The 12,851-nt window shown below is 35.5% G+C and overlaps 1 protein-coding gene across 7 annotated transcripts in view; it reads right to left on the bottom strand.

Moving 5' to 3' along the window:
* si:ch211-214p13.3 (nectin-1) overlaps positions 1-9,602 on the bottom strand; it is a 61,042-nt gene extending 51,440 nt beyond the window's left edge. For 6 of the 7 annotated variants that reach the window (XR_007038949.1, XM_047370104.1, XM_047370107.1 and 3 more), the window contains exons 1-3: positions 9,445-9,602; positions 8,435-8,776; positions 8,037-8,333 (exon numbers count right to left, since the gene is read on the bottom strand). Coding sequence is in view for 6 of the 7 variants with exons in the window: in XM_047370104.1 (XP_047226060.1) it covers positions 8,037-8,333; positions 8,435-8,776; positions 9,445-9,502 (697 nt within the window). In the remaining variant the exon portion in view is untranslated. Of the gene's footprint in view, positions 1-8,036; positions 8,334-8,434; positions 8,777-9,131; positions 9,290-9,444 lie in introns of those variants that run through there. The other variant, XM_047370105.1, reaches the window with a different exon arrangement.
* Positions 9,603-12,851: the final 3,249 nt, after the last annotated feature.

Genomic DNA, 12,851 nt, shown 5'->3' with positions numbered 1-12,851 from the left:
GCATTTTAAACATTTAATTATTTCATTGGATAAACACTAAGAACTTCTAAGAATCTGACATATTGGCCAGGACGTCCTGGTAAAAGAGATTAATAATCTCAATGGATTTCTCTCCTGGAAAAACAAAGGTTGAAAAAATAATAATGATAAGCATCAAACATTGAACCTTTTGATGAATACCTTTATATTACTCTAAATAAAGATACATGATTAACCTTCACGACCTATGAGACCTATTTATCCGGAGAATTCTTTCTAAAAAGGCTATCATCCAGTTTGAAATGTATGGAAGACATCATTATGAAAGTGTGCTATAACGCTGTGAAAAAAAGAAAAGTTTCATGGCTGAAGTCAGGATGTACTGAGACTACTAAATAACCGAATTCAGCTGGGTCATTTGAAATAATAGGAAAAGAGAGTCTCTTTGGACCTGAGAAGGTCATAGTTCAAGGGTTGGCTCCTACTACCTGCATTTACCTATTTAACATCATTTGAAGGATGAAATAGATGATTCATCTGCCTTTTTCCACAGTCTTAATAACTGCCAGCTCACTTAAACTACATTGCTTTTGGGTTTAGCAAGTGTTAATAACAACTCTTGTATTATCCCTGCTGCATACATTCGATACTGAGGTTATCTGTTTGTCAAGTTGGACTAGCCTCCACCCAGCAAATATTTTTCTTAGTCTTATGTTCTTTCACAGAAGTGACATTTTTTCTCAAAAGAAGTAAAGGATCTGGTATGAGTCTTCCTGAAGTCACTTTTTAAATATAAAGGTCAGGCTCAAAATTAGAGACTCTAAAAATTGCTTTAGCAATGTTGGGACCACAGCCATGCGTTTTCAACACTAAAACTCCGGTACATACTTTCCTGGAACCTTTCAAAATAAAGTGCATTAACCTTCTTCCAGCACAGCCAGGAAAGGGGGTAACTGCGGACTTCCTGTGGTGCCAATACCCAAATAAAAGCCCCACCTTTCCACAAGTCTTTCTCTTCCACGCGGCTCTCCATAGGAACCGGATAGGAGGGGAAAGCGCGCTGAATGTCTTTTGCTGGTAAAAAGACATAAATTCAACTGGATCCAAGGACCGATCACCGATCATATGCAAAAGTTAAGTAGAATGAAATACTGTCTGTGTATCCGGTATTTTCATTCATGAACGGGGAAATTAAGGTGTAAGAGTTGCTTACATTTTCTCTTCGAGGCCCCACAGAAGCAAACGGTGTTCCGAGAGAAGCCGGTGGAGAAGCTGTTTCAACAAGCCGAGTCTGGAGGAAAGACTACGGCCGCAACCGTGTTTACGGTAACGAACAGCTGGTCACCTTCTGATCGGGAGAAAATGAGGAAGTTAGCGGGAAGCTAACTCTTTGTTCACGACGGATATCTTCTTCAAACTTCGCCCTTGGACAACATTCCCTCAACAGGTTCAGAGGTTGGGTTTTGGGCAGATTAACAGATTGGTTTAGGATGAAATGATCTAAACGTTTTCATGTTATGAAGTTTGTTTTGTGGAACTCGGCTATCTTGGTGCTAGCATGCTACCTGTAGCACACAGGCCGGTTCGTGTTCTTTGTATGTTTTGAAGCTAAGATAAACTTTATTTAAAGGGTGGTTTTAACCAGAACATTGCTCATAACGCGCCGTCAGCGCTTATGCATTTTAACCCTGGTATTTTAAAGGTATGTGTTGATTCTGGCGCTAAGCTATCTCTAGCTTAGCACTTTAGCTAGCTTCTTTGTTAGCCCAACGGCCAGCCGGTAAGAACCCGTGTGCTAGCATTAAGGCTAGTCAACAGAAAGGTTGTTAGTTTTCAAGCTAGTGAATAATAGTCCCTGAACATCATTTACTAAATTTGATAACTAAGTAAACACCATTAAGCCCCATTTCTCCAGAAAGATTTGGCTCTTTTCCAAAATACTCAATAATATTTCTTCAAATATTATTTTAATAAATGAAGGCAGTTAATTAGACACCGTTGAGAATTAGTCATCCAGGAGGTTGGTTTTATTCAGCAGATCATTATTTAAAACATTATTTTATTAAAATAATATTTTAATCTGATCTTGCATTGTGAAGAGTTGTCTAAAGGTTGCTGATTATTTTCTAAGTTAGTTCCAAAACTAACTTCACTTCACTTCCAGATTCTTCAAGATAATCCTTGGTTCTCAAACATAAACATTGCATGGTAATGTTGCATCACTCTTTTTGCCATGATTTCCAATCATCTTTAATCAACTTGTTTATATTGTACATAGCCCATTAGTCTTCATTATTCTTTAATTCTGCTTGGTAGTTTAGTTGGATTGTTTTAGCATAGTAAAGAGTTTGTTGATTGAAATATGTTTGACTTTGAGTTGACTTATTTTTGTTAATACATTCTTGTATTTTAAGAAATTGTGTGAATTCATTCCATATATGTGCAGAGTTTATGCTGTTCAATAATGCCTGAGCTTGTCTCACACCTTTCTATTCTGTCCTAATACCATCGCCGTAACGGGGCTGGTATTCACAGGACAATCCTTAACAGACCGGAATATTATTTGGTAAAATATTAAAATATTAATATTAAAATATTAATATTAAATATTAAATAATATTCTCAGATTCATATTTACAACAGCAAGGACAGCAATGCAGTAAAAATGCATCTTTCAGGCTATAATTTCTGACTTTTTTTAGCTGTAAAACTGACCACATTAGAAAGAAAGAAGTGCTTACAAGACATCTAAACTCAGCAGCACTTAAATTTCAACTGTCTGGCATCTAAAGACAAACACAGTATCACTTACCTCAACATTCCTGTTTTTTATCAATGGGAAATGTTTGAGCTATTTTTTGTTCGTAGCACTGGTACTGAAAAAGATGCAGTAGCAAAGTCCAAAACATTGCTTCACCATCTTAAAATGTCTGTTATAGCCTCTGAAACTCAAAACTAAAATAGAAAAGCACTCAAAGCGCAGACCTCCACCATGCCCACTTTCTTTGACTGCTGACAAGATACGAAACTACAGGAATTCCAAGTTGTTGAATCATGTTCAAAAAGTTGTTCTAGCGCATATCTTTTACAGAAACTGATACAAGTGAAAAGAGCAGTGGAAAAAAAACATCTCAGCTACTCAAAGTATAAAATGCAGCAAACAATGAACAGGGAAGAAGTTCTGGTGTTTTCTCATGCATTGTAGCTTTCTTTTCCCCAGAACAAGTTGGAGTTTGGATCAGGGAATACAAGTACACCAGTTTTAACCAAGATATAGCTGCATATTGGAGCAACAGTAGGATTTCCCAATTGCTCTGGTTACCCAGCTAAATAGTGTTAGAAATGCAAACTATAAAGAACTATGAACTCAAAAGTTTCAAGTGGCAACATTTTCACTAAAGCGGGCTGTACTGAATTGTGGGTGAAAGATTTACTAAGATACAAATGATGAAAAGTGCCAAAAGTGCTGCTTTATAATATTTGAGAACCCCTGCTCCAAATGGAAGCTGTTCTTCAGTACACATTAATTACTTCTGCACTAGTGATATTAGTCACAAATAACCATGTTAGGTTCCTGTATTTACTGCTTTATTAGGCAGTATATTCAGTTTGTACACTCCTTAAAAGCTATAAATTATTGTGTGTGTTTACATACAGCTAAATGACAGATGGCTCCGTATAATAAGATGGCATAAAAAGTCCCTTTATAATAGTACTGTTAATTAAGTTGGTTGAGAGGTTGAAACCAACACCTTTAGCTGTAAACACAAAGGTGTCTCAAATTGCCACCATCCAGGTGTTTCTCAAGGTGATGTTTCTCAGTATAAAAGGATCTTTCCACAGGAAGATAAAACTGAAAGCCAAACAAAAGCTTCCAGTGGTCTATAATTACAAACGTGTATATTACAAGGCTATGGGCTAAAAGTAATAGTGGACGGGGGACTTCCACTGGGAACATAAAAGCTACCGCAGTCATAAATATCTAATGAAAACATTCAGGCTGCTACAGGCGGGGCCTACCTTTTATCTCAAATTGTACTGGGTCAGAAATGTGTTTAAAAGCAGGCTAAACAGACATTTTGGACTATGTTTTCCTATGTTGCTGGGTGTCAAATGTTTTTGCAATGCAGTCTCTGGGTAGAATAAGCAATGAAAAGGATGGGATCTTGACACACACATCCTCACAATCATAAAACACTATATTTCTCACAAAGTCAAGTCTTTTCAATCCTGAAGTTCCAGCACTTCATGTCTGAAATGCACTGAATGCCTGCACCACAAAAAGCCAGCTCTGCAACTGTGAACAAAGAGAGATGCCAGTTACCTTTAGAGTATTGTTCACTGCCTAAGTAATGTCAGCTCATGCCAAGAGAAACAAGGACATGGACGTAAATATTTATTTCCAGAGGTCGAAGTTAAAGTAATGTGTTGGTTTTAACATACAGAGAAACACAGGAACTTAACCCTATCAAACATAAAACTGGAAAGATTGTGTTAGACCAATGGTTTGACTCTCGACATGCATCAGTTCCTTTTGTGTGGAAAAGTAATTGCCAATCACAAAAATTAAACTATCTAGATGCTGTGGTCAGTTTTTGTTTCCGCATTCTGTAATCTGCTGCTGCAGTCAGAGGGGATCTGTGTTCAAAGCAGCAACACTCATGCAGGAGCACAATCCTTTCAGCATCAGCACACACAACTGGAGGAAAAAACACCCTGGTGATAGTTGAAACATGCCTTTAGTTAATGTTCTTTAAAAACTCAATGAGATATGTAAATGTTTAATTATATTTTTAAAAGAACAAAGAATAGTGTTGGACCATTTGTTGCTGAATATTGGACCATTTGCACGTTGTTGGACGTCACTATGCCTTTCCAACGGCATCGGCCATTTTGTATCCAGGACAGTCCGTTCCTACAGATCCCGTCGGACATTGCGACTGATATGACGGGGCGCCCCAAGTCTGACGTCACAGGACGCTATATAGGAAGGCGCCCATTTTGAACACTCGCTTTTCAGCTGGAGACCGTGGCACGGTTACCAACATCTGAAGCATCACCTGGAGAAGAGTCCCGAGTGGATTTCATTTATTCTCTCTCGTTGGCCAACGAAGAATTCATAACTGAGGTTTCTGGAATAAGAAAGCCAGAAATTTCACTTTGCCGATCGAAGACGTGAAATTAACACGTAACTAAAAAACCAACAGAGTTTCAAGGAGCCACCTTGTTTTGTCCTAGTCGACTGTGATGGTCAGATCATATTTTCCCTTTCGCCAAGGAGGCCAGAGGACGTAGATTGACCGCTTTCCCTGAAGTTAACTGTGGACGCACACTAACTTCCAACTTCCACCCCATTTTCTCTCAACCCCGCTCAGAAGGAAGACAACGACAAGTAAAACCCATCCTTTATTTTTATTTCTTTCTTAGAAAGTCTGGGCAGGGTACAGGAGGTTTTAGTGCGATTAGATTCGCTATTTAATCTAATGTGTTCTGAATGATATGTGCATGTAAACTTTTTATTGAAATTTTCATGTGCCGTGTTGGATGCCTGGAAGCCACTGCGCTCCCAGCTCTGTGTGTGTTTTGCGGGGTTGTTGAACACCTGAGAGCAAGCGCAGGTGCGCTGTGAGACTGGACTGTTAAAATAACCTCATGGTGAAATTCCCCATTTTCTTTGTCTTCAACCTCACTGCTTGCTAGCTTGCAGCCAAAAGTTTTATAACCCTTTGTCTGCTCACCTCGTCCAGCGTTGGGGGAGGTTTTATGACTGAGTATCACTGAGTTACAGTTGGAGCTGCGCCCCAACCTCCACTCACCACCACAACCCTTTTGTCATATTATCATTTTTGCTATAACTGCTGTTTTGCTTTATTTTGTTTAGTTAGATATTTTACCCCTTTTGTGTAGAACTTTGCATGTTTGAGTAGGTGAAGATTATTAAATCGGAAGAACGGATTGTATCAGGGCTGTGATTTAATAAATATTCACATAGATGGTAACAGAAGGCGTTCTGTGTTTATTTTGTGCAAGAGTGATTCGTCAGTCAAGATAAGGTTAAAAGTTCCACACGTTTCGGCAGAAACAGTCGATTAAACAGTGACATCTAGTAATAGTTATCAATTATTACTGAGTATTTAACGGTTGTAATTATCAAAGGCATTGAGCCACAATTACAACACCAGAAGACATCTCTGGTCTCGATTCATAAATGAGGATTTTGGCTAAGAAATTAATTTTGTCGAATTATGATTTTTTTTTATTATAATTCTTGATAAAGATTAATTAATCAATAATCATAATTCCAACAATAGGTTTTTTTTTAGTTCATAGAAAACAGCTTAATTTGGACTATTAGTAAAACATGGACGGGAACTTCCTACACTTAATACAGATTTGGGATTTGTGGAACCATTACTATATTTAAACAAGAAAAAGGAAAATCTTAGTTTTCTTTACACAGGTGTGTTTTGTTACACCCCTGTTGCAATAAATAATGCAATACTTTCCAGTGAACTACTACCTCTCACTTTTAGCCAGTTTTATTGTAATGAGGCCAATAATGTCATAGTGTAAAAATGTATTTACTTTTTAAATGTAACAAAGTCAATAAATTTTATTTGAGCATATTTGTAGGTATTATGTTATTGACCTTCATGATGCTATTGGTTGCTATAACCCCTAATCAGGAGCTACAGAAAACAAAAAAGGGAACTTTTGAACACATTATTCCACAGGGTTGTGGGTAAATATCTCCAGCAAAGCTTTCTTTCACACAGCTGCAGGCCCATTTTTACACACCTGTGAAATGTGTATACAAACAGTGAAAAACCAAGTTTGTTCCTGCAGAACCCGTTTTCAACACATGCGTTTAAAATGTGTCCTTTCCACCAAAACATCCCCACAAGATGTACAAAGAGCTCTTTGTGAAGTCAAGGAAGTAAAATAAAATAAACTGAATTGAATTAAACAGAGCTGCTTGCCATACATTTTTTGTGAAAGGAACATTTCACAGAGCATCATAAATTCTACTGTAACAGATGTCTATTGTTATCAACTGTGTGCACCACAATAGACTTTTCAACCACATCCCTCACCTGCAACCTAGAGCACAAACAAATGAGGTTTGACTGTAGAAAATATCTCACGCTGCTAATTTTCATTCCTAAACCTGTCGTACAATGTTAAGCTCATGACACAGCGTCTCCATTAAATTAATGTTCAACTTTGAATAAACACTAAAACACCTGTCTCTGTGTTGCCCTGCGATGGACTGGCGACTTGTCCAGGGTGTACCCCGCCTCTCGCCCATAGACTGCTGGAGATAGGCACCAGCTCCCCCGTGACCCACTATGGAATAAGCGGTAGAAAATGACTGACTAAAACACCTTTATTTTGTTGTTTTTAGACTCATTCTAAGATGGACTTGCTGGGATGCTTTCCTTTACTGTCCAGCTGCATGACCTAAGTGTGCTTAAGCTTAATTTACTTTGTGTTGCAGAGCAATATTCATGGTTTCATCAATTATCACAAGTCGTTCCAATTCTTAACAACATTGTTTCTGAGGAAAGGGACGTGAATAAGGATATGCATGTTGTGAATGGTCTCCCAATAAACTGGAGAAGATCTACCGTCACAAATGCACAGAGGATTTTGCACAGGACCAATGAAATAGTATACTGATATTTGACTTCCACAGAAATCTGCTTTGTCGACAGGGATGAATTTGCATTATTTAAATGTCATAAAAAGCCAGATAACAAAGAATGGCACATTTCTTTCATGTCTAAGCTAAAATGATGGTGCCTGTGTGTGGCACATGGGGAAGGTAGACACCACCCACCCAATAAAGATTGAACAAGGGCTGCGGTTTTAAACAGGAAACTTCCCAAGAGCTTGTAACAATAACAGGGAGTCATAAAGTAAAATTAGCAACAGCTGTATGATAATTTAACTGTGACTTTCACTTTGACTTTATGAGCATAGCCAGCATAAAGAAAAGGGGGAAAAAACGGGATTGTAAGGAATCTATAAATGTAGGAAAGTATGTGTTTACTCACAGTAGATCTGTATTTCGAAGGATATGGTTGTGTTTAGTTTCTCGGTGGAGATGACACACTGGAGCCGACGTCTGTAGATTTCTTTGGTGGGCTTTCCCATCAGCGTGCTGACTGTGGTGGTTGTGCCGTTGTCATGTAAAGTTGAGTTGTTTGTCGCTCTCACTTTGTCTTTGAGAGCACCGGTGTCCCAAGCCACCTTGGCAGGCGGCTTGGAGCCAGCAGAGGTGCAGGTCGCAAGAGGAACCTCTGCTTCTCCAAGTCTGGGTAGGGCATCGTCTATGCTTGTTTTTGGAGTTACTAGGAGGGTTACAAGAACATTACGTCAGTAAAACCAGCACTTCTATATACTTCTACACAAACACAACATTCAGAACATTTTTTTTTAAACATCACCATACCAAGAACATGTAGAGGTATATCCATCCTGACAGTTCCGGTAGGAAAAATGGAAAAGATGCAAGAGTAGGTTCCATCATCCTGCAGGTTTACGTCAGAGAGCCGGAGAGTCCCATTGTTGTCAGCAAATGTCCCAATACGCTGAAATCTCTTATCGTGTCCGTTAACAAAATTATCTTTCTCTTTCGTGATGGTCAAGAAATTGTCCGTCTGCGGTTTTCCTTTCGTCTTTCTCTGCCAGGAAATCTGTTCAAGGACCTCGTCTGTTGTTAGTTTCCGTGTTAGCTTGCAGGGTAAGATGGCGGTACCTCTGAGGTCCGCGGTGGCACTCTGACCTGCAACATCTGATGTGAGGGGGATAAAATATTAGAGTTATTAAGATCCAAAAACCTGCAGAACTCATACAGTTAAGCGCACTATGACTACATTTGATCGTCGTATAAACAACACTGGTCCTTTCCTTTAGCGAGGTCTGTTTTTTGCCTAAATGATTTACAGCGTAGTTGAAAGTAGCAAAATAAAAAAGCCGATTAATTAATAAAAATAATCAGAAAATTAAATACTGAAGTAAGCACAATGTTTTACAGTTTTCTTACGGCGAGCCTTTACAGTTATACGCCATGTCCCGTCCGTGCAATAAACAGCGTTAAAAAACAAGTACAAATACAGGAAACATGACTGAGCGAGAGTCAGACTTACAGATAAAATGTACAGATGTACGGTACAGATGAATCTTTGTAAAAAACAAAGAGCACATGTTACATTTGTTTTTCTACGAGACCACAGGGTAGAAGCATCGCCTGAAACCTTTACAGACTGCACTGTGCACCACAAGCTAGAGCCACACGCAGTAGAGAATAGCATCAACGCGTCTCTTTAAATACATTGACGCGACACTAGAGAACATAAAGCAGTAGCACCGAAAAATTATCCAGATCTTTGTCCAGCAAAACACGGTTCCCATTTCTATTCCAGAACACAAAAATTTACATTTTTTTTGCAAGGTACAAACCTTGCACATCTCTGGTCCGGACGAGTGCAAAGACAAACAGTACCAGCTTGTAGGACATCAAGACAGCATAAGGTAACGTAAACGAGATGAAATACGTAACAGTTCATGCGTGCTTCTTGTTTTATCTACAGAAGGTGCCTGCGTTCCCTATGGAGGACCGATCCTGACAAAATTAAAAATAAAAGCAGAAATATATATATTTTGTTTTTCCTTTTCCTTAAACATGCGTTTTCATCAATACATTTATATATTTTGATTTTCCTTATCCTTACACATGCGTTTTCATCAAGAAATGTATATATATTTTGTTTTTCCTTTTCCTTAAACATGCGTTTTCATCAAGAAATGTAAATATTTTGTTTTTCCTTTTCCTTACACATGCGTTTTCATCAAGAAATGTATATATATTTTGTTTTTCCTTTTCCTTAAACATGCGTTTTCATCAAGAAATGTAAATATTTTGTTTTTCCTTTTCCGTACACATGCGTTTTCATCAAGAAATGTATATATATTTTGTTTTTCCTTTTCCTTAAACATGCGTTTTCATCAAGAAATGTAAATATTTTGTTTTTCCTTTTCCTTACACATGCGTTTTCATCAAGAAATGTAAATATTTTGTTTTTCCTTTTCCGTACACATGCGTTTTCATCAAGAAATGTATATATATTTTGTTTTTCCTTTTCCTTAAACATGCGTTTTCATCAAGAAATGTAAATATTTTGTTTTTCCTTTTCCTTACACATGCGTTTTCATCAAGAAATGTATATATTTGGTTTTTCCTTTTCCTTAAACATGCGTTTTCATCAAGAAATGTAAATATTTTGTTTTTCCTTTTCCTTAAACATGCGTTTTCATCAAGAAATGTAAATATTTTGTTTTTCCTTTTCCTTACACATGTGTTTTCATCAAGAAATGTATATATTTGGTTTTTCCTTTTCCTTAAACATGCGTTTTCATCAAGAAATTTAAATATTTTGTTTTTCCTTTTCCTTACACATGCGTTTTCATCAAGAAATGTATATATATTTTGTTTTTCCTTTTCCTTACACATGCGTTTTCATCAAGAAATGTAAATATTTTGTTTTTCCTTTTCCTTAAACATGCGTTTTCATCAAGAAATGTAAATATTTTGTTTTTCCTTTTCCTTACACATGCCTTTTCATCAAGAAATGTAAATATTTTGTTTTTCCTTTTCCTTACACATGCGTTTTCATCAAGAAATGTATATATATTTTGTTTTTCCTTTTCCTTAAACATGCGTTTTCATCAAGAAATGTAAATATTTTGTTTTTCCTTTTCCTTACACATGCGTTTTCATCAAGAAATGTATATATATTTTGTTTTTCCTTTTCCTTAAACATGTGTTTTCATCAAGAAATGTAAATATTTTGTTTTTCCTTTTCCTTACACATGCGTTTTCATCAAGAAATGTATATATATTTTGTTTTTCCTTTTCCTTAAACATGTGTTTTCATCAAGAAATGTAAATATTTTGTTTTTCCTTTTCCTTACACATGCGTTTTCATCAAGAAATGTATATATATTTTGTTTTTCCTTTTCCTTAAACATGCGTTTTCATCAAGAAATGTAAATATTTTGTTTTTCCTTTTCCTTAAACATGCGTTTTCATCAAGAAATGTATATATATTTTGTTTTTCCTTTTCCTTAAACATGCGTTTTCATCAAGAAATGTAAATATTTTGTTTTTCCTTTTCCTTAAACATGCGTTTTCATCAAGAAATGTAAATATTTTGTTTTTCCTTTTCCTTACACATGCGTTTTCATCAAGAAATGTATATATTTTGTTTTTCCTTTTCCTTAAACATGCGTTTTCATCAAGAAATGTAAATATTTTGTTTTTCCTTTTCCTTACACATGCGTTTTCATCAAGAAATGTATATATATTTTGTTTTTTCCTTTTCCTTAAACATGCGTTTTCATCAAGAAATGTAAATATTTTGTTTTTCCTTTTCCTTAAACATGCGTTTTCATCAAGAAATGTAAATATTTTGTTTTTCCTTTTCCTTAAACATGCGTTTTCATCAAGAAATGTAAATATTTTGTTTTTCCTTTTCCTTACACATGCCTTTTCATCAAGAAATGTAAATATTTTGTTTTTCCTTTTCCTTACACATGCGTTTTCATCAAGAAATGTATATATATTTTGTTTTTCCTTTTCCTTAAACATGCGTTTTCATCAAGAAATGTAAATATTTTGTTTTTCCTTTTCCTTACACATGCGTTTTCATCAAGAAATGTATATATATTTTGTTTTTCCTTTTCCTTAAACATGTGTTTTCATCAAGAAATGTAAATATTTTGTTTTTCCTTTTCCTTACACATGCGTTTTCATCAAGAAATGTATATATATTTTGTTTTTCCTTTTCCTTAAACATGTGTTTTCATCAAGAAATGTAAATATTTTGTTTTTCCTTTTCCTTACACATGCGTTTTCATCAAGAAATGTATATATATTTTGTTTTTCCTTTTCCTTAAACATGCGTTTTCATCAAGAAATGTAAATATTTTGTTTTTCCTTTTCCTTAAACATGCGTTTTCATCAAGAAATGTATATATATTTTGTTTTTCCTTTTCCTTAAACATGCGTTTTCATCAAGAAATGTAAATATTTTGTTTTTCCTTTTCCTTAAACATGCGTTTTCATCAAGAAATGTAAATATTTTGTTTTTCCTTTTCCTTACACATGCGTTTTCATCAAGAAATGTATATATTTTGTTTTTCCTTTTCCTTAAACATGCGTTTTCATCAAGAAATGTAAATATTTTGTTTTTCCTTTTCCTTACACATGCGTTTTCATCAAGAAATGTATATATATTTTGTTTTTCCTTTTCCTTAAACATGCGTTTTCATCAAGAAATGTAAATATTTTGTTTTTCCTTTTCCTTACACATGCGTTTTCATCAAGAAATGTATATATATTTTGTTTTTCCTTTTCCTTAAACATGCGTTTTCATCAAGAAATGTAAATATTTTGTTTTTCCTTTTCCTTAAACATGCGTTTTCATCAAGAAATGTATATATTTGGTTTTTCCTTTTCCTTACACATGCGTTTTCATCAAGAAATGTATATATTTGGTTTTTCCTTTTCCTTAAACATGCGTTTTCATCAAGAAATGTAAATATTTTGTTTTTCCTTTTCCTTACACATGCGTTTTCATCAAGAAATGTATATATATTTTGTTTTTCCTTTTCCTTAAACATGCGTTTTCATCAAGAAATGTAAATATTTTGTTTTTCCTTTTCCTTAAACATGCGTTTTCATCAAGAAATGTAAATATTTTGTTTTTCCTTTTCCTTACACATGCGTTTTCATCAAGAAATGTATATATTTGGTTTTTCCTTTTCCTTAAACATGCGTTTTCATCAAGAAATGTAAATATTTTGTT

This window comes from Girardinichthys multiradiatus, chromosome 7 (genome assembly GCF_021462225.1).
Source record: "Girardinichthys multiradiatus isolate DD_20200921_A chromosome 7, DD_fGirMul_XY1, whole genome shotgun sequence".
Lineage (NCBI taxonomy): Eukaryota > Metazoa > Chordata > Actinopteri > Cyprinodontiformes > Goodeidae > Girardinichthys > Girardinichthys multiradiatus.
Note: the sequence above shows the minus strand (reverse complement) of the source record. Positions and strands in the feature narration are given on the sequence as shown.